We start from the raw sequence: 26,220 nt of genomic DNA on the forward strand, positions 1-26,220 counted from the left end.
TATATATATATATATATATATATATTCCTTTTTAGATGAATTTTCTTTGTCATGATTGATCATATTAAATGGATATTAAGACATTTCTTCCGCTTCTTATATTGCCAACCACCAGGAAACTTATAATTACGAAGTCAAAAGGTTAACATTCTAAGAAAAAGTATTTTTTAAACCATATATTGGACTTTGATATATAATTGAAAGGAAGATCAAATAATGTTTTATGAAGTATTTTGGACAACTTACATGTTTCCAATTGAACAAGTCATGGGAGAAATATTGATTATAAGTGTGGTGCACAACATATATATAAGCAAGATTTTACTAGATTTTAAGCGTTTTTTTGAGTATGTTAGTTTACTAACTTATTTGTCCGACTCTATTGGCTAACCCGAGTCCCTCAATGTTATTCTTTTTTATAAATAGTTAGTCCACAATACTTGTCATTTCATAAAATCAATGCATAAATTACCATATTGTTCCTTTTTTACCCTTGTGAATTATTAGCCTTGAAAATATACATTTGACCAACTTAGAAAAACTAAGTAAATAATTCATGTTCATTGGTTAAATTAATTAATCAAAAATAAATTAATTCATATTAATTGATTGAAAACTTGAGTTCCAAAAAAATTAAATAAGGGTAGAAGGGTCATTTCTTAATGCAAGTGCAAACAGTGGCGGACCCAGGATTTTCGTTCAGAAGGTTCGAAAAATAAAAGTATAAACGTGTAATTAAGCCAACAATTTTTTTTTCAAGGAAGTAGTAGTATATAGTTTATAGGCACAAAAAGTTAGTTTCGTTACAAGAAATCCGAAACTAACATAAGTGATTACAGTGAAACAAAAAGTTAGCCCTTTAAAATATGTCAAATCAACAATAGAATATTATGGGAGATGATTTTAATATTTGAGTTTAGAGTGTTGAGGAAGAACAAGAAAGTGATTTAGGGATTTGGAAAGTGAAAAAGTTATTAGCTTTTAGGAATGGGAGTATGGGACCCTTGAATTTTTTGGGTTTAACACCACATTTTAGCACTTTTTATTTAAAAAAAACATGAAAATCGGAACTGGAACTAAAAAAAAAAAAAACTGAAAGTAAAAAACTAAAAAAAAAACCGCTAACCCAAGGATTCGATCCCTGGACGTCAGGCTTAATATTGAAGGGAGCTGCCGCTGGGCTATCTCCTTCACCTTGTCATTGAGGGGGTTCAAAATATATATATCCACATAAATCCAAAAAATTTACCTTATATATACAGTGTAATTTTTTATCGAGGGGGTTCGGGTGAACCCCCTGGACAATACGTGGGTCCGCCCCTGAGTGTAAAGTAAAAATGTGACATATAAAAGTACTTGCTATATTATCATTAATGACATTTCTTTTTTCAGTTTTTCGGTGTCACAAAATAGGAATTTAAGATTTTAAGGACTAGTGTAGATATTAGGAGACCAACTCTGCTTGTCCCCAAAGTTGGCTAGGCTCGGTTTGGTTACCAATACTCGTTGCATTTTTATTATTGGTGTCTCTTTTAGCGTTTCAGTGTCATGAAATAGAAATTTAAAATTTTAAGGGTTTTGATGTGTATTATTTATCCACTGATTTTCTTAAAATTAGTTAACTGACTCGGTTGGCCACCAAACTTATCCAAGCCGGTCCTCATAGTTTTTGTGATCAGTACTCATTGCATTTTCACTAACGAATGTTTTTCTTTCCAGCATTTTGATATCATGAAATAGGAATTTAAGATTCTAAACAATTTTCGTGTGTGTTAATCCATTGATTTTCTGTGTTGACTCCCAAACTTGGCAAAACCAGTCCTTAGAAGTCTGGTGACCGGTTCTCTTTGCATATTCATTAATATTGTGTCTTTTTTTTTTTCCCTATATATATCACGAAATAAGAATTCAAGATTTTAAGCATTTTTCATGTGTGTTAATTCACAAATTCGGCAAAAATTAGTCAACTGACTCCCTTGACCCCCAAACTTAGCCAAGCCAGGACTCATAGGTTGTCCCGAATTTTAAAAAAGACACCTTAACTTTGCAAGTGTTCTCTTAATGTATACATATATGTGTGATTATCATTGACAATAGGAAGTGAATCTTCATACTATTTGTGGGATGAACAAGAACAAGCATTGCTAAATGATTCATGAGAACTACACCTTCTTGACTTTTCTAAATTGGCAGTTGCAACTGATAACGTCAATGGAGCAGGAGGATTTGGCCCAGTTTACAAGGTAATGCCAGTCTCTGAAGTGATTCACACACAGAAAATAACGCTGCTAATGCGAAAACTCTTGCTATGATACAGGGAAAACTAGAAGATGGACAAGTGATAGCTGTCAAACGATTATATGGACAAGGAATTGCAGAGTTCAAGAATGAACTCTTGCTGATCTCCAAAGGAATCTCGTCAGAATCTTGGCCTATTGCGTTCATGGGAAAGAGAAGTTACTGGTTTATGAGTACATGGCTAACAGACACTTTGTTATTCGGTAAGTGGTTCCAACTATAGTCTCTGCAATGGCGTATTGCTTGATCAACACAATTCACTTTAAGTAACATTTAATACTTAAAAACCAATGTGTATATATATTATGCTGAGAAGCTTCATTGTTTTCTTCGATTGTATAACTATCTTTGATGTGCTGTTAGATCCAAAAAAAAGTCATCAGCTTCCTTGGCCAAAACATGATTTCTACATGATGATTCATGGCATTGCTAGAGGGCTTCTTTACCTTCACAGTGATTCTTGTTTAAGGGTCATTCACAGGGATCTGAAGGCAAGCAATGTTCTCTTGGATGGTGATATGAATCCGAAAATCTCAGATTTTGGCTTGGCCAGAACCTTTCAAGTGACTCAAGAGCTAGCAAACACTCATCGGATAGTGGGAACATTGTAAATACCTCTACTTTTGCAAGCAAAATATTTTCTTTGATTTCAAAGTAGCAAGTCTGACTCATTCTTATACAAATACGTTGCAGCGGCTACATGTCGCCTGAGTATGCAATGGGTGGACTGTTCTCTGAGAAATCTGATGTCTACAGCTTCGGCGTGTTGCTACTGGAGATTGTCAGTGGTTGGAAAAACAGCGGATTTTATGACAATGATAGGCATTTCAATCTTCTGAGTTATGTAAGTGCAAAATCATTATGCAAGGGTATCCACTTATTTTTTTACATTTTTAATTTTAAAACAATCTTAGGCATGGAAGCTATGGACTAAAAGCGAAGGACTAGACTTGATGGATAAATCAATATCGGATTCACGTTCCTCTGCAACAGTGTTGAAATGCATACATATTGGCCTTCTCTGTGTCCAGGACCATGCAGTGGATAGGCCATTAATGTCATCTGTAGTTCTTATGCTAAGTAGTGAGATGGATCTGCCTCAACCAAAGCAACCTAAATTTATATTTAAAAGGTGGTTGAATTATGATGCCCAATCACAAAGCAGTAAATAGAGAAGTGTTGATGATACGACATGTGTTGAGCTTAAATAGAGAAATGAAGATTCATATGATTCATATAGCTGACCGCAACTTGTTTGGGATTGAGGCGTAGTTGTTGTTTTACTGTTATATCTGGTAAAGTTAAAAGCAGTGGTAAACTCTTCAACTCTATGTTCTGCCTGATCTTGGTTTCTTGTTTCACAACGCTCCTTCCCGGGTCTTATATTTTACTTAAACAAAGGTAAACTTTTCCTCACATCAAAGTTTCCAAGCAAATATGATGGTGTACACTGCAATCAACCTAAATTTTTAGTCAAATCTCCTTGAAAAGATATGGGTTGGAAGAACATTTGAGGCTCCAAGTAATACCTTGAAGGATTAAATGGAGTGATCAGCAATGACAACACAATGATGTGCTTTCTACTTTGTGACTGGATGAGTAGATAAACAAATTGGTTGACTTTGATATTTAAATACAACTATGCTTTTCTAATTGAGACACATACTAGATGTGTGCTTATTTAGTTCAGAATTATCCTACCTGGATAGTTTTTAATCTCCTAATTTACGCTTTGAAAGCGAACTTATTGGTTACTGTAACATGTTGTGTTGTTTTGGTGTTTACTCTGAAAAGGAAAAGTACTTTCCATTTATCTACAAATAATATAGTAGAGAGTGAAGTCTAGGAAAATGTCCTTTTCATTGATGTATCTTAAATAGACAATAACGAAGTAAACAATCGATGGGAGGTTCTGTGACAGCTGAAACAACGACAATGTCAAAAAACTAGTTGGTATACTGTTAAACAGAAATACTAAACTATTTCCCACAATAGAATTTGTCAAAGTATTCATCCTCCTGAATAAAAATAAAGGGAGTGAAATCCCAAAAGGGTTGTTCAGAGGGATACTTTTGGAAAGTTTTAATTGTTTGAATTTCTAGAGTAGCTCAGGCTGGGAATGAACAAAAATGGAAAGAAAATGGCATGGCCAAGATGGGGATTTTTTCTGTTTCTGATGCTCAGAAGGATGTTTTTAGCGCAAGTCTCTGCTGCAAGTGATATCTTAACTCAATCCCAACAACTGTCACTAAATCAGACACTTGTCTCTGCTGGAAAAATATTTGAGCTGGGCTTCTTCAGTCCACGTAGCTCGAGGAGTCTATATCTCGGAATTTGGTTCAAGAATATTCCTCGTCAGAGGATTGTATGGGTAGCAAATAGAGAAAACCCACTCCCAGCTTCTGACTCAGCTGCAATCTTGAAGATTGGAGGTGATGGGAACCTCATAATTATGGATGGCAATCAAAATATCATTTGGTCAACAAATATCTCTGTTCAGTCTAATAAGACAACTGCTGTACTTACAGACAAAGGGGAATTCATTCTTAAAGACAATGTCACGGGATCATTTTTATGGGATAGTTTTAACTATCCTTGTGATACTTTGTTATCAGGAATGAATATTGGATACAACACCAGTTCTGGGGTAAAACTTGTTTTATCGTCCTGGCAGGCTGAAAATGATCCATCTCCTGGAAAGTTTACTGCTGGACTATCGGTGGAGATGCCACTTCAAGGCTTCACTTGGACTAATTACTCGAAGCCTTACTGGAGAGGTGGACCATGGGACGGAGCGAACTTCATAGGCATACCTGCTGTTGACAAGGGGTATGCAAGTAATATAAATGTAATAGTAAACAAGTAACAGGAATCTGCCTTTCTCAGTTTCAATGATTTCAACGATTCTGATGTTATAATCATGGTCCTAAAACCATCAGGACTATTGCAGACGATTGTATGGGTAGAAGAACTGAATGCATGGCAAGTCACGTGGGAGGCACCAGGTAATCCATGTGATGTTTATGGAACTTGTGGTCCTTACAGTGTTTGTGACATGGGTAAGTCTCCATTCTGTGATTGCTTGAGAGGATTTGTACCAACGTCAACTGATGAATGGATCAGAGGAAATTGGACTGGTGGCTGTGTGAGGCGAACTAAACTTCTATGTGAAATCAGTACAAGTGGCAATGCTACAAAGGGATCCGAAAGTGACAACTTCTTGCAGCTGACAGAGATGAAACTGCCAGATCACTACACATATTTTTATGTCTATGATGCTCAGAGCTGCAAAGAGTGGTGCCTGAATAACTTACGAGATGCTATTTTTCCAGGGAGTCCGACTCTTCAATCGAAAAAAAAAGACGGTCGTGTGCGAGTCGGCTGGGAAAACACAAGCTTAACACGTCTTTCTTTATCTTTTTCATATCTGAATGTCTTTGTCGAGTTGGTTGGCATCATTCGCTCCTTTCTGTCTTTTCATTGTCCGCCTCCGCCCGAACAGATACGCACTAACCCACCTGAAATAAGGTAAAAGCCTTCTAACTGTTCCTGTGCAGCATATGCATATCCAGATAGAATTAACTGTATGGTTTGGACTTCAGAACTTGTTGATGTTCAGCAGTTTCCATATGATGGTGTGGATTTGTTTCTTCGTCTTGCTTATTCTGAACTAGGTAAATTCAATTCTCATCATTATGCTTAGAGGATTAAAAAATTGTTTTATGTTGTTACCTTTCTGCATTATAACAGATCATAGTTTAGATGAAGATAAAAGGAAGAAAAAACTTTTCATCGGCTTCACAACCGTTTCAAGCATTCTCATATTGGGCATCTTCGGATACATCTTCTGCAGGTGGAAAACAAATCAAATAGGTAAACTATGCTCTTGATATCAATATTTTATAGCCAACATATTAATTATGTACACTAGTTTTGTCGAGCTTCACCATAATATTCTTTTGATTGGTATAACTGGAAATGCCTTTTTCCTTGCTTTTCTTCTATGAAGTGAGTTTGTATTTCAAAACATGGTGTGACTTGTTCACATCTCTCTCCATTCCTATCAAGTTTTCTGTTAAAATCATGTTAGGTTTCTGTATGTATCTTTGCGTGAAGTATTAATAATTCTTTTAATAAGTAATTCCAAAATGCAACATTTCTATCTGTACGATTCTTTAGTCTGATATATCTATTCAAATCGAAAATAGTATATGATTCAAGGATGAATTTCAAGTAATAAAGCTAGGAATTGGCAAGATCATGCAGTTTTACACAAGTAAAACATTCTGGATGTCTTCTTTGACATTACCAGTTTTCATTGTAAACTTTTATGTCTACTCATGTGGATCCGGAAAAAAAATCAGGAAATAGAAGAAATAGGATTGCGGACCACATTCCGGCTGATACGTGTCAGAATTCAAGCGAAATGTCTACAGACAATTTGTGGGAGGAGCAAGCATTGCCAAAAGATTCATCAGATCTACCACTTCTTGACTTTGCTAAACTGGCTATTGCAACTGATAACTTCAGTGAAGTAAATAAGATTGGAGCAGGAGGATTTGGTCCCGTTTACAAGGTAATACCAGTCTGCTGAGTGTTTACACACAAATAACTGCTGCTTATGTGAAAACTAAAGCCGTCATAACGGATATCATACAGGGAAAACTGGAAGATGGACAAGTGATAGCTATCAAAAGACTATCTAGTCACTCTGGACAAGGAATTGAAGAGTTCAAGAATGAAGTCTTGCTAATCTCCAAACTGCAGCACAGGAATCTCGTCAGAGTATTGGCCTATTGCGTTCACGGGAAAGAGAAGTTACTAGTTTATGAGTACATGGCTAACAAAAGCTTAGATACTTTGTTGTTTGGTAAGTGGTTCCAATTATAATTTCTGTTATGGCATATGGTTTGATCAGCATATTTTACTTCTTATCCTTGAATTTTTATAGTTAGTGATCCTTCATGTCATATTGTGGAAATGGAAATTATGACATGTTTCAGAACTATAAATTATTGTGCCTTTGGTTAGGAGCTTATGCGATTCTTCTCTAAGATATCGGACAAATACTTCAGAAAAAAGAAGCACAGTAAAGACACTGACCAGTGGCTTAGTGTTCCGAGAATTTGGTGTTTAACATTCTGGTTCCTTCAAAGGCGTGCATCACACAAACATAGTGTCATTTGCCATTTAACAATGGTAAATCTCTTTGTTCTTCAAGTATTTAACCATTTCCAATGCTATAAATGACATTGTCAGATTCAAAAAAGAGTCATCAGCTTCCCTGGACAAAACGTTTCAACATGATTCAAGGCATTGCTCGTGGCCTTCTTTACCTTCACCGTGATTCTTGTTTAAGGGTCATTCACAGAGATCTGAAGGCAAGCAATGTTCTCTTGGACGATGATATGAATCCAAAAATTTCAGATTTTGGATTGGCCAGAATTTTTCAAGTGACTCAAGAGCTAGCAAACACTAACAGGATAGCGGGAACATTGTAAATAGCTCTACAGCTCTACTTCTCATAACAGAATATTTTTTCTATGTTCCTGCATTTCTTTCGTCAAACAAGTTCATCATAATAGAAAATACCAACACGTTCTGCAGCGGTTATATGTCACCAGAGTATGCAATGGGAGGACTATTTTCTGAGAAATCTGATGTCTACAGCTTTGGCGTATTGCTACTAGAGATTGTCAGTGGAAAGAGAAACAGCGGATTTTATGACCACGAAAGGCATCTCAACCTTCTCAGTTATGTAAGTGCAAAATCAGCAGGATCTCTTGCCACAAGTTATTCACACAAACTTAGAGTATTCATTTCAAAATGATTTCAGGCGTGGAAGCTACGGACTGAAAGCAACGGATTAGACTTAATGGATAAATCAGTTTTGGACTCAGATTCCTCTGCAACAGTGCTGAGATGCTTACATATTGGCCTGCTTTGTGTCCAGGATCATGCTGCTGATAGGCCATCAATGCCGTCTATCGTTCTTATGCTAAGTAGTGAGATGGATCTTCCTCAACCAAAGCAACCTACATTTATATTTCAAAGATGGTTGAATTCTAATACCCAATCGCAAATCAGCAAAACTCAGTCTGTTAATGATATTACTGTCTCTGTTGCAGAAGGACGATAACCAATTGAAGATGTTGCATGTACCGTTTTAATATGTGTGCACAGCTTGTCTAAGCTACTATATCATCTGATCATTTCTTTGTTTACTTACTCTAAGTCTTTACTGCATTTAATAATAAAGGAAATTTCCTCCAGTACATGTTCTTGTGCAACAGGCTGCCAACTTGCAGAAGCCACTTGGGAAGATATGGCTATTGGCCAAACTCTACCATCAAAGACATCTTATGCGGGTAGGATTTCCCAATGTCATATAAGGAGACCACTAAACTATAGTGTGGATTACATCTTACCAGTTTCAAAAAAATTAATTATAGTGTGGATTACATAGGCCTAACATTGAAAAACACAATGACAGTGATTGAATTGTGAAGATATAGCTCTTGGGAATGTGGGACTTAAAATACTTGTAGCTTGTGAAGTTTTACATGTACTTAATTGCCATAGTTAGAGGAAGATTCCTTGTTAAATGACCATATTGGATCAGTTGTAAAATTTAGTTTTGTTATTGAAATCAAAGTTCAGTTTGAGTTCTTTCCTTGTCTGTAATCTGTGTTTTCTTCCTTGCCATAGTTTGATGTTTGTTTATATTGGCACACTCGGTACAGGTTATACTGTTCTTGGTCTAAGCTCTTATCTGAATATTATAAATGACTTTTTTTCTTCCTGGTTTCTATCACCAATTATTTTTTTCAAGTCTTCCTTTGAGTTTTTGTCTAAGTATACCCTTGAAAGAGACAGGTTGTACAAATTTGACAATTCAAGTAATCTCTTAAATTAGCTTTGCAAACATGATGACATGCCTTTGATGTTCAAGAGTTTCTGAATCATGGTGTGGATTTTTTTCTTCATCTTGCTTATTCTGAACTAGGTAAGTTCAGTTCTCGCTATTATGCTGAAATGATTAAAATTGTATTATGCTGCCACCTTTCTGTATTATAACATAACATAGTTCTGTAAACTATTCTCCTGATTTCCAGATTTCTATCGCTGACCATAGTAGTCATGCATACCGGTTTTCGGGCTCTACCATAAAATCCTTTTGATTGTTACAACTGGAAATGCATTTTCCTTTCTTTATGCTCTGCGAGCGAACTTATTGGTTACCTGTTACTGTAATATGTTGTGTTGGTTTGGTTCTTACTGTGAGAATGAGAAGTATTTACTTTTTATCTTATCAAAGCTACAATAGATTTAGATAATATATACTATAGAGTTTGAAGTCAAAGGGATAAAATGTCATTTTCTTTGATGGATCTTGAATAGACAATTATGTAGTAAACAATAAATGGGAGGTTCTGTGACAACTGAAACAAGGACAAAGTCAAAATACTTGGTTTATTTTTTAACAGAAATCTTAAACAATTTCCCACTATAGATTTGTCAAAGGATTCAGAGGGATGCTTGTAGAAAGCCTAATTGTTTGAATTTCTAGAGCATCTCAGGCCTGGAATGAACCAAAAAAGGAAAGAAAATGGCATGGCCAAGATGGGATTTTTTTCTGTTTCTGATGCTCGGAAGGATGCTTTTAACGCAAGTCTCTGCTGAAAGTGATACCTTAACACAATCCCAACAACTGTCACTAAATCAGACACTTGTCTCTGCTGGAAAAATATTTGAGCTGGGCTTCTTCAGTCCACGTAGCTCGAGGAGTCTATATCTTGGTATGTGGTTCAAGAATATTCCAGGTCAGAGGATTGTATGGGTAGCAAATAGAGAAGATCCACTCCAAGCTTCTGATTCTGGTGCAATCTTGAAGATTGGAGGTGATGGGAACCTCATAATTATGGATGGCAATCAAAATATCATTTGGTCAACAAATATCTCTGTTCAGTCTAATAAGACATCTTCTGTACTTACAGACAAAGGGGAATTCATTCTTAAAGACGATATCTCGGGATCATCTTTATGGGATAGTTTTAACTATCCTTGTGATACCTTGTTATCAGGAATGAATATTGGATACAACACCAGGTCTGGGGTAAAACTTGTTTTATCGTCCTGGCAGGCTGAAAATGATCCATCGCCTGGAAAGTTTACTAGTGGACTTTCGGTAGAAATGCCACCTCAAGTCTTCACTTGGAATAATTACTCGAGGCCTTACTGGAGAGGTGGCCCATGGGATGGAGGGAACTTCTTAGGCATACCTGATGACGAAAAGGGGTATGCAAGTGATATAAATGTAGTAGTAAACAAGCAACAGGAATCTGCCTTCTTCAGTTTCAATAATTTCAACGTTTCTGATATTATAATCATGGTCCTAGAACCATCAGGGCTATTGAATATGATGGAATGGCTAGAAGACCTGAATGCATGGCATGTCTTTTGGGAGGCACCAGCGAATCCATGTGATGTTTATGGAACTTGTGGTCCTTACAGTGTTTGTGACATGGGTAAGTCTCCAGTCTGTGATTGCATGAGAGGATTTGTACCAAAGTCAACTGATGAATGGATCAGAGGAAATTGGACTGGTGGCTGTGTGAGGCGAACTAAACTTCTATGTGAAATCAGTGCAAGTGGCAATGCTACAGAGGGGTCCGAAAGTGACAACTTCTTGCAGCTGAGAGAGATGAAACTGCCAGATCACTACACATATTTTTATGACTATGAGGCTCAGATCTGCAAGGAGTGGTGCCTCAATAACTGTTCCTGTGTAGCCTATGCATATCCAGATGGAATTAAGTGCATGGTTTGGACTTCAGAACTTATGGATGTTCAGCAGTTTCCATATGATGGTGTGGATTTGTTTCTTCGTCTTGCTTATTCTGAACTAGGTATTCAGTTCTTACCATTATGTTTAGAAGATTAAAGCTGATTTCTGTTGACCTTTCTTTTGGATTTGAATTGTGACATAACATTGCTTTAGATGAAGATACAAGGAACACTAAACTTATCATCGTTTGCACAACCGTTTCAAGCATTCTCATATTGGCCATTTTCGGATTCATTTTCTACCGGTGGAAAGCAAATCAAAGAGGTAAACTATATTCCTGATTTCAGAATTCTATCACAGACCATAGTAATTATGTAGATCAGTAGTCTCAAGCTTCACCATGAAATTAGTTATATTGGTATTAACTAAAACGTATTTTCCCTTTCTTTTCTTCTTTGATGTTGGTTTGTCATTTAACTTTGAAATCACGTGTTCCTAATGTTATAAACTCACTCAAAGGTGGATATTGTCCTTTTGTGTTAGAATCATTTCAAAAAAAGTGAAAATGTTTAGGCTGGCTTCTGTATAGTTTTTCAGACTTTCTGTCAAATCACTTATTTTAACCTTTCTATCTCTACAACTCTTTGATCTAACATATCTTCACAAATTGTTTGATCTCTATGATTCATGCACGAAACTCAGAATTAAAGCTTAAAATTCACAAGATCATGCACTTTTACTTGATTTGCACGTTCTGGATTTCTTCGGTGGCTTTGACCTTTTTTTTGTACCCTCCCCTAAGAGCTCTCCATTTTGCTCTCTTGGTGACGCAAATCCATAACTTCAAGGTTGGATGCGGTGCTTAACACTTGAGCAACCCTCTCTTATATCTGCGGCTTTGACTGGTTATTGTTTTGCTAACCGGAGACTTTTTCATCTTGATATTTTGGACTATATCAGTAAATAGAAGAAATAGGGTTAATGACCTCACTCCAGCTGTTAGGTCTCAGAATTCAGAGGATACATCTACAGACAATTTGTTGGAAGAGCAACAATTGCCAACTCTTCTCGACTTTGCTAAATTGGCAATTGCAACTGACAACTTTAGAGAAATGAATAAGATTGGAGCTGGAGGATTCGGTCCTGTTTATAAGGTAATTTCAGTCTCTGAAGTGATTCACAAACAAAAACTAACACTGCTAATGTGAAAACTATTGCAAATCATACAGGGAAAACTAGAAGATGGACAATTGGTAGCTGTCAAAAGATTATCTAGTCACTCTGGACAAGGAATTGAAGAGTTCAAGAATGAAATCTTGCTAATCACCAAACTGCAGCACAGGAATCTCGTCCGAGTATTGGCCTATTGCGTTCACGGGCAAGAGAAGTTACTAGTTTATGAGTATATGGCTAATGGAAGCTTAGATACTTTGTTGTTCGGTAAGTGGTTCCAATCATAGGTGTGCATCATACAAACATAGTGACATTAACAATGGTAAATGATACTGTCAGATTCAAAAAAGAGTTATCAGCTTCCCTGGATGAAACGTTTCAACATGATTCAAGGCATTGCTCGAGGGCTTCTTTACCTTCACCGTGATTCTTGTTTAAGAGTCATTCACCGAGATCTGAAGGCAAGCAATGTTCTCTTGGATGATGAAATGAATCCAAAAATTTCAGATTTTGGATTGGCTAGAACTTTTCAAGTAACTCAAGAGCTAGCAAACACTAACCGGATAGCAGGAACATTGTAAGTACCTCTACTCATTCTAACAAAATATTTTCAAAGTTCCTGCATTTTCTTTCGTCAAACAAGTTCATCATAATAGAAAATACCAACACGTTCTTGCAGCGGTTATATGTCACCAGAGTATGCAATGGGAGGACTATTTTCTGAGAAATCTGATGTCTACAGCTTTGGAGTATTGATACTAGAGATTGTCAGTGGAAAGAAAAACAACGGATTTTATGACCATGAAAATCATCTGAACCTTCTCAGTTATGTAAGTGCAAAATCAGCAGGATCTCTTGCCACTAGTTATTCACACAAACTTATAGTATAAATGATTTCAGGCATGGAAGCTACAGACCGAAAGCAAAGAATTAGACTTAATGGATAAATCAATTTCGGACTCAGATGCCTCTGCAACAGTGCTGAGATGCATACATATTGGCCTTCTTTGTGTCCAGGATCATGCTGTTGATAGGCCATCAATGCCGTCTGTTGTTCTTATGCTAAGTAGTGAGACAGATCTGCCTCTATCTAAGCAACCTACATTTATATTTCAAAGATGGTTGAATTCTGATACTCAATCGCAAATCAGTAAAGCTCAGTCTGTTAATGATATTACTGTCTCTGTGGCCGAAGGCCGATAATCAATTTAATGTTGCTGATCATGTGAAAACTGATGCAATAACTTTACTTACCGAATCTGTATAATAATGTGTACAGATAATAAAGCTGATTCTTAGTGTCTGAATATGTAGTTAGCTCATTCTCTTTATGGAATATATGAAACGACATTTTTTATGGTGCTTGATGAACCTCTTGTTTGGATTTGTTGTAACTCATTCTTTGTCTTGTTTGGTTTGATAATGAATTTCTGATGATTTTTGTCAGAAAATGAACCTTACAAAGTTACCATGTTTTGAATACCTAATCATTTTTCCAGAAGACTTTGGTCTTATTTGTTAAAAATGCCATAAAACAAGCATCAGACTCATTCATCATCTTTGTTAGAGTGAGTTTATAGTCCCACATTGGTTGGAGAATGGATTGACGGTCTGCCTATATGAATTTGGGCAATCTTAGCTTTAGGGGTTGAGTTCGGCCCAGGTATCATCTGAGGGGAGCCGAGCTAAAATGGGGTCGAATCGAGCTCTGCCCAGACCTACAAGTGCATAATTGAAGGAAAACTGGAGAAACATTGTTATTGCAATGTGAAAATATACAGTACTTACCAGGGGAGGGAGGATAGTTAATATTCCTTTGTCCCAATTTATGTGTCATCCTTTTTTTTTTTATCTGTCCCAAAAATAATGTCATACTTCCTTATTTAGAAACAATTTTACTTTAAAATTCCTATGACTTCGTTTTCGATCACATGTTTTACTACTCCCTCCGTCCCATATTATATGTCTCCCCTTTCTAAAAATAGCTGGACCACAATATATGTCATTTTATAAAATTTATGCATAAATTACCATTTTTTGCCCATTATACCCTTGATAGATTAATTAATTAATCTTGAAAATGTATTTGCTTTGACTAACCTAGGAAATCTACAAGTAATTAATTTTATTGGGAGAGTACTTCATTCATTAATTAACTACTTATTCTATATAATCTGATTTTAAAAAAAAATAACAACAAATAAATTAAAAATAAAAGATGAAAAAAATAATCTTGAAAGTTGAAGCTTCAACAAATTTTATCAAGGAAGATGACATTTCAAAAAGTTCAAAGGAAAATTTAAATCAATTTGAAGTAATGAAATTTGAATATTTTATGATGTCATGTTTGTTTTAAGAATTTATATATAAAAATATAAAAAAACATTTTACACAAAATATATAGGAAAATTGAGGTGGGAAAAACTTGATTTTTAATTTTTTTGGATCAATTGGTGAAAAATTTTGGCTCCAAAAATAAACTCTAAAATTTATATAGTCATCCAAATGCATTTATATTTTTGAAATCTAACATTTCATCATTTATTACAAAGTTATCATAAGTAAACATTAAATAAAAGCATAAAAGTAAAATTATCTTATTTCTTAATGCAAATACAAATAAAAAATGTGACATATAATATGGGACGAAGAAAGTAGTTTCTTTCTAAAACTCCGAACCAGTGACACATAAATGTTGGCAGCTAGTATGTCTCTTTCACTTAGTCCAGTGTAAAGTTGACTCACCAACTACTAATAAAAGTCTTTGCTGGATAACAAAGTTCATTCAATACCCTTTCTGAACACTAGCAGTTTCAAAATTTTCTCTTTACACAGTGTTTTAGCTTTCTCTAATTTCAATCTGATAAAGGTAACCATGGTTTGGTGGGAGGCAGTGTTATCTCCAGCTCTGCAGGTTCTTTTTGACAAATTAGCTTCAGGGGATATATTAAACATACTTAAAGTATGGAATGTTAATGAATTGTTACTTGACAAACTTAAGATTTCTTACTTCATCAATACAGCTGTTCTTGATGATGCAGAAGAGAAACAGTACCTCAATCCAGCAGTCGAAACTTGGATCGATATGCTCAGAGATGCTGTCTTTGAAGCTGAGGATACTCTTGATGAACTAGCTACTGAAGCCTTGAGATGCAAACTAGAGACAGATTCTCAGAAATTTTCTCAGCAGGTGCGTAATAGTTGGAACTTTATCAGTATGAAATCAAGAATAGAAGAGCTTATAACTAGACTAGAATATATTGCAAAACAAAAAGATGTTCTTGGTTTAGAAAGTAACAAAAAGTGTTGTTATGGAAAGATGTACAGAGGTACTCCAAGTACTCCTTTGTTACTTGGATCACATGTTTATGGAAGGTATACTGAAAAAGAGGAACTAATCGAGTTATTGGTTTCAGATTGTGATGATACAAATAGAGTTGCTCCATTTTGTGTTATTCCTCTTATTGGTATGGGAGGGATTGGGAAGACTACTCTTGCTCAGATTGTCTATAATGACAAGAGAATTTGTGAGGAGTTTGACGTAAAAGCGTGGGCTTGGGTGTCTGATGATTTCAGTGTAACAAGTATAACCAAGTCACTGCTTGAATCTGCTACTGCAAAACCCTTCGACACGAATAGTTTGGAAATTATTCAGAATGGTCTGAAGAATATGTTCAGCAAAAAGAGAATTTTGATTGTTTTGGATGATGTATGGAGTGAGAGCTGTGATGACTGGAATGAGCTTTTAATCCCTTTCTTCGAGGGAGATAAAAGAAGTAAAATAATCGTGACAACACGAAATGAAGGAGTTGCATCAATCACTGGAATGCTTGCACCTTACCGTTTGCAGGAAATGTCACATGATGATTGTTGGTCTTTGTTCTTGCATCATGCTTTTGGTGTTCGAGGCATGGACATGAATCCGAGACTGAAAGAAATTGGAGAAGAGATCGTGAAGAGGTGTAAAGGCTTGCCTTTAGCTATCAAGACTCTAGGAGGTATGTTGTCTTTGAAATTGGACATTACTTATTGGACTGAAGTCTTGAATAGCAATTTATGGGATTTGCCTTCCAAGAAATATTCTGTTCTACCATCTTTAAGATTGAGCTACCATCATCTTCCGCCAAATTTAAGGAGATGCTTTGCATACTGTTCAATATTCCCGAAAGGGTATGAGTTCAACAAGAAAGATCTAGTCTTGCTGTGGATGGCAGAAGGGTTCGTGCAGCCAATGGCGCAGATAACTATGGAGGAAGTGGGAAATGGAAATTTTACTGAACTGCAATCTAGGTGTTTTTTCCAAGAATCCTCGCAAAATAGATCTCTCTTTGTGATGCATGATCTAGTACATGATTTGGCACTTAGTGTTTCCAGGAGAACATGTATTCAGCTGGAGGAAAATTGGAAATGCAGATTTTATGAGAATTGCGAGAAGGCTCGCTATTTCTCATGCATTCGTAGTAAATACGATGTCTTCAGAAAATTTGAAATGCTTAGTGAAATGAAGCGTTTACGCACATTCTTACCTTTAGCATCATCAGAAGGAGCTGAATTTTGCTATTTAACAAAGAAGGTACTGTCTGATATTTTGCCTAAGCTAAGCTGCCTTCGGGTGTTATCTCTGAGCTATTATTGTGTCACTGAGATTCCGGAATCCATTGGATTCTTGAAACATCTTCGCTTCCTCAATTTTTCCTACACAGAAATTAAATACCTTCCTCAGTCAATCAGTGATCTTTACAATCTACAAACGTTGCTACTATGCAACTGTTATTATCTCATTGAGTTGCCTGCTGACATGGGGAAACTGCTCAATCTTCGCTACCTTGATGTTAGCGGAAGTGGTTTACAAAAGATCTCGCTTGGTCTGGACAAATTGGTGTGCCTCAGGACATTACCAGAGTTTGTTGTGGGTAGTAATGTTTCTAGTAATAGGACATTACCAGAGTTCACAGTAGATACTAATACCGGTGGTACATTCGATCAAAAAAGTAAAGGTTCTGGTATAGGTGCATTGGGTAACTTGTTGCACCTTGAGGGTTCACTTTCAATACTGAATTTGGAAAATGTGGATAACATTTGGGATGCGCACGGAGCTAGTTTGATCACTAAGAAGCACCTTCGCGAGTTATTGCTTCAATGGAGTGATAGTTTTGAGGACCCAGAGAAGGCTAGAATGGAAACTGATGTTCTTGAGCTGTTAAGACCCCATCAAAATATAGAGAAGGTTACCATCAAGGGATATAGTGGTACAAAACTCCCTACTTGGACAGCGAATCCTTCATTCCACAAGCTGGTTTCTTTGAGTTTAATCAATTGCAAAGGCTGTCGATTCCTACCATCACTTGGTCAGCTTCCTTCACTCAAAAATCTCATGGTTAAAGGACTAAGTAAGATAAAAAGCATCGGTGATGAGTTTTTCGGCTATACTTCAACCATATTGACCCCTTTTGCATCTTTAGAGACTCTATCCTTTACGGATATGTTGGAATGGGAAGATTGGTTACTTGGTTATGATGGAGATAGAAAAGCATTCTGTAATCTCTTGGAGCTTCACTTGGAGGAGTGTCCTAAACTGCGGGGAGAATTACCTGACGTCCTTCCTTGCCTAGTAAAGCTTGTGATTTGTGAGTGTAAGCAGTTGGATTCTTCTCTTCCGCGACTTCCACAGCTAAATGAGTTGGAACTAAGGAGTTGTCATGTTAGGTTGATTAGCAGCATGCATGAGGTGACAAAACTCACTTCATTACAACTGTCTAATCTTTCAAATGAATATGTACCTGAATGTTTCCTAGCATCTCTTCGGCATCTGGTAATTAGGCATTGTGACTTACTGGTGTCCCTTTTCGAGGAAGGGCAGAATCTGCCTCGCAGATTGGAGTATGTAGAACTGGAGAACTGTCATAATCTGCAGAAGTTACCATCGTTACTTCATACTTTAACATCCCTTGAAGTAGTTATAATCACAAATTGTCCAAGGCTGGAATCTTTTGCAAGGAAGATATTTCCTTCTAACTTAAAAGCCCTTGCCATTCAAGGATGCAGTTTGGAGTCTTTACCTGAAGCTATGATGAACAGTATCTCATCTCTCAAGTATTTGTCCATCAACGGGTGTTTAATGCTAGCTTCTTTTCCAAGAGGTAGTGAGTTGCTTCCAACCACATGTCAGCAGCTGAAAATCGAGAAATGCCCGAATCTGGAGTTTCTGCCTGAAGGGATGATGCACATCAGCAATACCTCTCTCCAAGTATTGGAGATTTTCGATTGTTCTTCTATATCATCGTTCCCGGGAGGCCAACTGCCAGACACTTTGAAAACACTCACAGTTTGGAACTGCTTCAATCTCGAGGCATTACCTGATATCAGAACCTCAACAATGCTTCTTGAATCTTTACGAGTTGGGAATTGTACAAGTCTGAAGCACTTACCTCATGGCTTGAACAAGCTGTTGAATCTTAGTTATTTTGAAGTTGATGGTTGCCATGGTATCAAATGCTTTCCTCTAGAAGGCCTTCCACAAAACCTTACAAAAGTACTAATCATCGACTGTGAGAATCTGACATTCCTTCCAAAGTGGATGCAGAATCTTACATCTCTTCAAGAACTTCAGCTATCGAATTGTCCACTAATCACATCTTTCACGGAGGGTGGTTTTCCCACTAGCCTTGTGTCTTTGGATGTCAAAGATTGTAAGAATCTTATGCCAATGTCTGAATGGGGATTGCACAGGCTTGCCTCTCTTAGAAGGCTGACAATTCATGGGATCAGTTCAAATCTTTCTTATTTTCCTCAATGGTTGCTTCCATCAACTCTAGAAACACTCAATATAGTTCAGTTATCCAATCTTGAATCTCTTTCTCCCTGGCTGCAAAATCTCACTTCACTCGAAAATCTCAAGGTCAAAGATTGTCGAAAGCTTCTTTCGTTACCAAAGGAAGACATGCCACCAATGCTTTCCTATCTTGAGATAAGTGAATGTCCCTTGAGTGAACAAAAGTGTGACTTGTCCAAGATTGATCATATCCCTTGCACTGTGATGTAGGATACAAGATGGATTCTGATATTTGGTTCCGTTTTATCTAGTTCACTTATACTAGATCTTATGGAGCCTGCTCATGTACAACATGATTCAGACCTGATTATAGAAAAGATTCTCTTTAAGTGAACCAACCTATCCTCTGTATAGGGCTCGAAAATTCAGTTTTTTGTTTACTGAAATCAAAGTTCAGCTTGAGTTCTTTCCTTATTTTTGTGTTCAGTTTTGGTGTATACTGGAGGGGGATCCAGAGTATGGTATGTGGGTTCACGGAAAATTAATAGCTTTAGTCTAGATCCTATATATATATGGTATGAAATTTACTAAATATTTGACTGTGAGCCGAATTATTATTGTATATTTACTTGAGGTCATTCCAGATATTCATAAACTTCAAATTTTGGAATTGCCGCTGGCTATACTAGTCTTTCTCTAAGCTCAATATTGAGTTAAATCACATAAATAGAAGATATCTTGAGTTGCATTTTGTGTTTATCATCCATCTCATCATGAACACACCATCGCCCTCTCCCTCATCATCATCGCCATGATGACTTTAAATTGTTTTCAATGTGGCTATCTTTGCAGGCATTTTCTGTCTGGATTGCAACTCATTTACAGAAACTAGTATCTGGACACGTGCTTTGCATGTGTATCCCATGACTTCAAACGTTTTGAAACAAATTCAATTTGTTATCTGCTTGTTTTCATGTTACACTTTTGAAACAAATTCCAGGCATGACATCTTTTGACTCAGAATAAGACACTAGATTTAATGTATAAAGCACTTTCGCGCTCATTTTCCCCTGCAATGGTGATGAGATGCATACATATTGGCCTGCTTTGTGTCCAGGACCACGCGGTGTATAGGCCATCAATGTCAGATGTTGTTCTTATGCTTAGCAGATGTTACTGTTTCGATAGCAGAAGGGAGATAACTGAAGCAGAAGCGCGATATATATCTGAAGTCTCAAAATACTATGAGTAGTAATTATGTAATGAGTTTCAAGCTTGTGTAAGCTAATCTATTCATCTAATAAGCTTCATAATACGCAGATAAACACCTTAACTTGGTCTCAACTAGCGACTAATTAACGCTCTAACTTTGAGAATGCATATCCTAGACACCTCAACTCGTTCACATTGTGTTTCATGGATATCTGACACTGACGTGACAAATAAATTTTGGAGGTGTCTTAGATGAACATTTTGTAAGTTGATTTGTCTTTGCTGTATCTATTAATAATGTGATTCAGTGTGAAAGAATTAATACCTGTATTGTTCAAAAAATGACTTTTGATTGACATGATACTAAATAGATTTTTAGACAGCAGAGATTTAGTTGAAGTCAAAAGAAATTGACAAGGACATTAGTCACTTTACAATTAATCTTCTTGAATTAAATGTTCATGTGTATCTCACTTCAATTTTCAAGAAAGTCTATGAGGTAGGTACCCTTTTACTCATTCCGTTTCAATTTGTTTGTCATATTTTAATTTTGCACGAATTTTGAATCTTGTGGTCTTAAACATGTTATATGGAAAATTTAAAATTAAGAGTATGTTGTCAAAAAACAAAAGAGACATTCTTTTTTAAACAGACTAAATAGAAAAGTAAGACAAACAAAATGAAAAAGAGGGAATAGTTATTATGTTTTCTACCATGAAACCCTATAGCTAGCTGTGTAGGCAGGGTTGGAGCTAGAAGGGTGGAAGGGGGTTCGGAGGAAATCTTTCGTCATAAAATATACATTGTATATAAAAGATAGAAGACTAGATATACATTTTAACTTTTGTCGTGAACTGATAGTTGAACACTTCAACTTGATACGAATATGTCTGATGAATACCTTAACTTTGAAAATGCACGTCTAGTTAAAAACTGGGCTGACTTTTGAAAAACAAGGCCACACAAACCTCACCAAATCAATGGATAATGAGTTGATGACCTCACTAAAAGAAAACAATTTTTGATAAATTAAGTGAAATAATTCATACCAAATATGAGAGTCTAAAATGTGGACTTGGTTCTTGGAATCAAACTCCTAAAAAAGAAACACTACCCCTTAAAATGAAAATATTTTGTGTTTCTAAAAAAAAAATCTAATTGGACAAACATATTCATGATTTGAAGTTTATGAATTCTGATCACGGTCTCAAGTTAATATAAAATAATAAATTAGGTTCATAATAACCTTTTTTCATAGATTTACTAATTTTCTTAATTTATATATACAAAGTCTTAAACAAAACTATTAAATTTGCGTGAACTTCTTTAAAAGGTGTTTGAGGTATGTACCTATACAACGTAGTTCTATTGGTTCATTTTATTAAAGTTATTGTAGGTAAAAAAGAAGAAAATAATTTTATAATTTTAATTATAAAAATATTTATCTAAACTACCCTTTGATAATTCACTAGCCAAAAGTGAGAGTAAATTCAATAAAATTAAAATAATTAACAAATGACTTTTTTTTCATTAATAAAACATCAAATATGTCAAACAAATTCAGTTGATCAAAAAACACTGCAGATATAATATCTAATTGTGAAATATTATTGTCAAAAGTAGCAACGTCTGCTCACACTAATTTAATTTTCGACTCTTTTTATAATATAGTCTATGCTCAATATATATTATATTTAAATAAATAGTCAATGATAAACATATTTTTGTCCCCTCCACTTTAAGCTAAACTTATGTCAAACAACTACTCTCAACCCTACCTCGATTTATTTGATATTTTTTATTTTTTAAAATTTAAATTATGTAAATTTTAACTGATATTTTATATTATATTTTTTTTATAAAAAAAACATAAGTTATAATTTTTGAATGTTTAAATTCAAATTTAAAATATTTAGTTGATTGTATTCAATTTAATTAACTTCAAAATTAGTTAAATTAACCTTTGGTTAAAGTGTTAGAAATAGTAATGGGGATTAGATCATAGGATTGAGAAGAAAAAGAGGAAAAGAAAATGCAGAATATATATGCTACTAACTATCTTCTCAGAATATGTTCATTTTTAAACTTCTCGTTCAATGATACGTTGGGTTTTTCTATCTTTATTTTCTAGAATATTGCTTTAATCTCGTTAAAAATAGAGTTGGCTAGCTATCGTTATATCTTTTATAGCCTCTGTAGAGTCCCAACGTAATATATAACAAACACATGAAATTCACTCATTTAATTTTGAAATTTCATTAATGGCATAGAGAAAAGTCCCAAAATAGTCCCTCATCTTTGGATTAAGACTCAAAACCATCCTTGAGTTTTTACATGGAGCATTAATATGTTTGCAATATTGGTGCACTTTTGTTCCTTCTCCAAAATTTTATCTATTTTTTAACATTGATTTTATCTATAATTTATGTATGGAATGTTCAATCGTTATTTTATATATTTAGTAGAAATAATAACTCCGTGTGGGAGAATGTGAGAAGAAAAACACCTTATTTTGTTTAGTAGAAATCGTATTGCAGGTAAAGTCGAGAGGTTCATCACAACGATTTCACGTGCAATAGTACATTTTTTTCTTTTCTTACAACGTCATATGTTAAAATGTTTTTAGCTTAGCTGCAGTAATATTTCTCCTGAACAGAACAATGTGTTCTTCTTCTCACCTCCTCTCACATAGAATTATTATTTCTACTAAATATATAAAAAGACGATTGGGCATTCCTTACATAAAATTGTGGACAAAATTAACTTTAAAAAATATGCAAAAGTTTAGGGGAGGACCAAAAGTGCACCAATATTACAAACATGAGGGACTATTAGTGCTCCATGTGAAAACTCAAGGATTACTTTGAGTCTTAACCCAAAGATGAGGGACTATTTTGGGCCTTTGCTCGAATAAATACAAGATAGTTTGTTTTAAGTGTAAGAATATTGGTGGTCCAAATGTTATAATCAGAGACGAACATATAATACTAGATATGGATATCAATGTATTTCGATGATTCTATATCTATATCAAAAAATATATTAGATATATACAAATTTTTAATTACATGACACTCAATGACTAAACTGACTCATAAGTTCGATTACAAATTTAGAATCATAAACTTCAAATTCCGGCTCATTCTTGGCACACATATAATACCACTATGACACGCTTGGAAAGAGAGTAATCGAATTGCATATGGTCTAATATCAAAGCAAAAAAAAAAAAAAAAAAAAAAAAAATAAATAAAAAAAAAAAAAAAAAAAAAAAAAACAGATCAATGAAGAAGACCAAGTCATGTTTGGCCCACAAGATTATTTTTTTTAAAAAATAAATTGTTTGGTTACCAAAACCATTAATTTTCTTCATAAATTAAAATAATTCCAAGAAATTTAAAAGAATAGAGATTATTTTCTGTTTCCATATCTAACGATACCAAACCAATAATTTATAGGCATAAATAAGCTACAAATTTTTGAATATTAAATTTATTTTAGTTTATCTTATTAAAATATCTCCATTTTTTAAATTTAAAATGTTCAATATATTCATCCTCCAACCACTATTAAGATATAAGAATTAGCATCAGATAAATTATATAGCTAAATATCAAAATTTCTCGCATACTAATTTTATTTAGTGACGGATTCACGATGAAATATCTAAAAATTTGTTAACTGAATTATTTAGCTGACAAATTTTCGATGAACTTCATAGCTCTACATATATACTTGTGTATACATGTGAACTATAATTCTCTTGGATTAATTTCTGGAAAAAATTTAATATATATGTAAAATTACTAATTATTACTCCAATGTATATTCTGCACACACAAAAAAACAATTCAAATGGTTTAGTTTATTAAAATGATTTATTTAGTAGCAAATTTAATATCATTTTGAAGCCTGCAAGGTCATGGATTTGGACCAAATTTCACCAATATTTTAAAAATGAGAAAAAGGAGAATTAATGTGAAAACTAGCACAGCCTGACACGGCATAGGAAATAAAAAATTATTTAGTGTCGAATATTCAAATTTGAGTTCGACTAATTTGACACAAACAAGAAAGTGATTCATTTCAAAAAAATAAAAAGTGAATTAATTTAATAATTAATCAAAATAAATATATAGCTTTTAATATTTTGTAAAAAAATTAACTATAGCAATATTGATAAAAGAAAATACTGCGTAAAATTAATTGAGTGACTTTTCTTCTATAAAATAAAACTGATTGATTTTTTAATATAATTATCATTAATTAAGTTATCAAGAACAAGCCACTAAAATGATGGTTTTAGGCTCCCAATGTTTTTATTTTATTCTGTGTGTGTATTCAACTTGAATGTTTTTTTACGAGAAAAATACTTTTTGGTAAGATTCTTTTCTTTATTCTAAGACTTTTAATTTAAAAATTAATAAATTATAAAATAAAATTTTAAAAAATATATTAAATAATCCGTGAAGGACGTGGGAATTATTTTTTCTATATTATATTTATATATATGCTTACTCTCGTTGACCTTTAAGTTTTAATTAGTTTGTTCATAAACTTTTGGACTACATGATTTATTTATTTTTCCCATGCACTAAATTACTTTCTTGTTTTTTCAATTTCTCATTTGGGTTCATATTTATTTTGGGGTTTAATTAATTTAGTCATTTAAATTCGTTTTGAGAAGTTTATTTTGAAGGTAAAGCTCTTCATATCAAAGAACTTTATATATATGACTCGAACTTAAAATATTTAATTAAGGATAAATGAATCTTTATTTATATCTACACGTTAATAGTTTCATCTCCTTTTTTTCGTTTTAGAAAATTAATGTATATAATTTAGATAGTATATGATTATAGTGTTGTTAAATATCAACTCTTCTTTCGAGATACCAGTAAGGGTGATCAAGTTGATTGAGCAGATGATCTTTCAAATTGAGAGTTTTAGATTCAAATCATTTTACATGCATGCTTTTTCAATCAAGGTCGTTCGGAGAGCTACCTTATATGCACACCTGAATAATAGCGAATACAGATTTTCTTCTAAAATAAATAAATAAATAAATATCAATTCTTTCTTAACTGATTTGATCTAACTTGGCCTACCCACTATAAATTGCAATGAGCCAATTTGACTTTGAAAAGTGGGGTCTAATATAAACCCCTCTCCTCCAAGTGGAGTTTAATTAAGTTAATCATAGATATATATTGCCTAAAATGTTTTTAAAGAAAATATATTTTAATAAACTAATTGTTATAATGATTTTGCACACAATGATTCATAAGCACCTTTATAATTTTAAAGATTATACTAACATCAATCGGCAAATTAAAATAAGTGATGTGGTCAGAATTATAATTTATAAGGGTTAGTTAATTGATATCTAATGCAAATTTGGACATTTATTTCTAACCATTTTTTGAGATAAAATTTGAATTTTTTTGACTTTATAACAAAGTGGACGAGTCACATTTTAAAAAAAATATATACATCTAGACACCTCAAATTTGGCCTCTGCTGAAAAGTTAACACTCCAATTTTGAATATGCACATCTAGATACTTTAAATTTGGTCTCAACTGACAAGTAAATCCTCCAATTTTGAATATACATATTTAGACACTTCAACTCGTTTTCATTATGTCAGCTGAACACTTCAACTTACAAAATAATCATCTAAACACCTCGAAAATTCACGTGTCTTGTCACCGCACCTAATGTCCACAAGACACAGTAAAAATAAGTTGAAGTGTTTAACCATCCATTAAAACCAAATTAAAATATCTAAATATATATGTATTACGCCTAATTAAAATAACGATATATATATATATATATATATATATATATATAAGAATCAAAACGTGGAGGCTTGTGGATTAGGTGTCAAAAAAAATAAATACTTATCTCCCTTTCCATTTTCCTAACAAACAATTTTTTTAAAAAATAAATCTTTATAGACAACAAGAAGTACT

The 26,220-nt window shown here is 34.3% G+C and overlaps 5 protein-coding genes across 5 annotated transcripts; all 5 read left to right on the top strand.

Annotated features, from left to right (window-relative positions):
* Nucleotides 1–2,711: 2,711 nt before the first annotated feature.
* On the top strand, nt 2,712–3,470 carry LOC107059844 (cysteine-rich receptor-like protein kinase 10). The gene is made up of 3 exons (XM_015306883.1): nt 2,712–2,905; nt 2,992–3,142; nt 3,213–3,470. The coding sequence occupies exons 1-3, from the start codon at nt 2,712–2,714 to the stop codon at nt 3,468–3,470; spliced, it is 603 nt and encodes a 200-aa protein (XP_015162369.1).
* A 968-nt stretch (nt 3,471–4,438) lies between these two features.
* LOC107059845 (G-type lectin S-receptor-like serine/threonine-protein kinase At1g61550) lies at nt 4,439–5,173 on the top strand. Its single transcript, XM_015306884.1, has one exon. The coding sequence runs from the start codon at nt 4,439–4,441 to the stop codon at nt 5,162–5,164; it is 726 nt and encodes a 241-aa protein (XP_015162370.1). The 3' UTR covers nt 5,165–5,173.
* LOC107059846 (G-type lectin S-receptor-like serine/threonine-protein kinase SD1-29) lies at nt 4,468–5,830 on the top strand. The gene has a single exon (XM_015306885.1). It carries the CDS (start codon nt 5,219–5,221, stop codon nt 5,828–5,830), a length of 612 nt encoding a protein of 203 aa, XP_015162371.1. The 5' UTR covers nt 4,468–5,218.
* A 70-nt stretch (nt 5,831–5,900) lies between these two features.
* On the top strand, nt 5,901–13,628 carry LOC102601228 (G-type lectin S-receptor-like serine/threonine-protein kinase SD1-29). Its single transcript, XM_015306886.1, has 15 exons — nt 5,901–5,972; nt 6,049–6,171; nt 6,663–6,874; nt 6,958–7,168; nt 7,558–7,795; nt 7,906–8,056; nt 8,135–8,432; nt 8,592–8,666; nt 9,888–11,207; nt 11,300–11,410; nt 12,047–12,240; nt 12,316–12,526; nt 12,599–12,836; nt 12,939–13,089; nt 13,160–13,628. Exons 3-15 carry the CDS (start codon nt 6,725–6,727, stop codon nt 13,460–13,462), a joined length of 3,651 nt encoding a protein of 1,216 aa, XP_015162372.1. The 5' UTR covers nt 5,901–5,972; nt 6,049–6,171; nt 6,663–6,724; the 3' UTR covers nt 13,463–13,628.
* A 1,428-nt stretch (nt 13,629–15,056) lies between these two features.
* Nucleotides 15,057–19,495, top strand: LOC102584239 (putative disease resistance RPP13-like protein 1). The gene has a single exon (XM_015306932.1). The coding sequence runs from the start codon at nt 15,135–15,137 to the stop codon at nt 19,299–19,301; it is 4,167 nt and encodes a 1,388-aa protein (XP_015162418.1). The 5' UTR covers nt 15,057–15,134; the 3' UTR covers nt 19,302–19,495.
* The last annotated feature ends 6,725 nt before the right edge of the window (nt 19,496–26,220 follow it).

The sequence above is a fragment of the Solanum tuberosum genome, unplaced genomic scaffold (assembly GCF_000226075.1).
Source record: "Solanum tuberosum cultivar DM 1-3 516 R44 unplaced genomic scaffold, SolTub_3.0 scf00039, whole genome shotgun sequence".
Lineage (NCBI taxonomy): Eukaryota > Viridiplantae > Streptophyta > Magnoliopsida > Solanales > Solanaceae > Solanum > Solanum tuberosum.

Coding starts and splice junctions, on each gene's coding strand:
- LOC102584239 (XM_015306932.1), top strand. CDS start 15,135: ATGGTTTGGTGGGAGGCAGTGTTATCTCCAGCTCTGCAGGTTCTTTTT.
- LOC107059844 (XM_015306883.1), top strand. CDS start 2,712: ATGATTCATGGCATTGCTAGAGGGCTTCTTTACCTTCACAGTGATTCT. Junction 2,906..2,991: donor CATCGGATAGTGGGAACATT/GTAAATACCTCT, acceptor AATACGTTGCAG/CGGCTACATGTCGCCTGAGT. Junction 3,143..3,212: donor ATTTCAATCTTCTGAGTTAT/GTAAGTGCAAAA, acceptor AAACAATCTTAG/GCATGGAAGCTATGGACTAA.
- LOC102601228 (XM_015306886.1), top strand. CDS start 6,725: ATGTCTACAGACAATTTGTGGGAGGAGCAAGCATTGCCAAAAGATTCA. Junction 7,796..7,905: donor AACAGGATAGCGGGAACATT/GTAAATAGCTCT, acceptor CACGTTCTGCAG/CGGTTATATGTCACCAGAGT. Junction 11,411..12,046: donor GTGGAAAGCAAATCAAAGAG/GTAAACTATATT, acceptor GGACTATATCAG/TAAATAGAAGAAATAGGGTT.
- LOC107059845 (XM_015306884.1), top strand. CDS start 4,439: ATGGCATGGCCAAGATGGGGATTTTTTCTGTTTCTGATGCTCAGAAGG.
- LOC107059846 (XM_015306885.1), top strand. CDS start 5,219: ATGGTCCTAAAACCATCAGGACTATTGCAGACGATTGTATGGGTAGAA.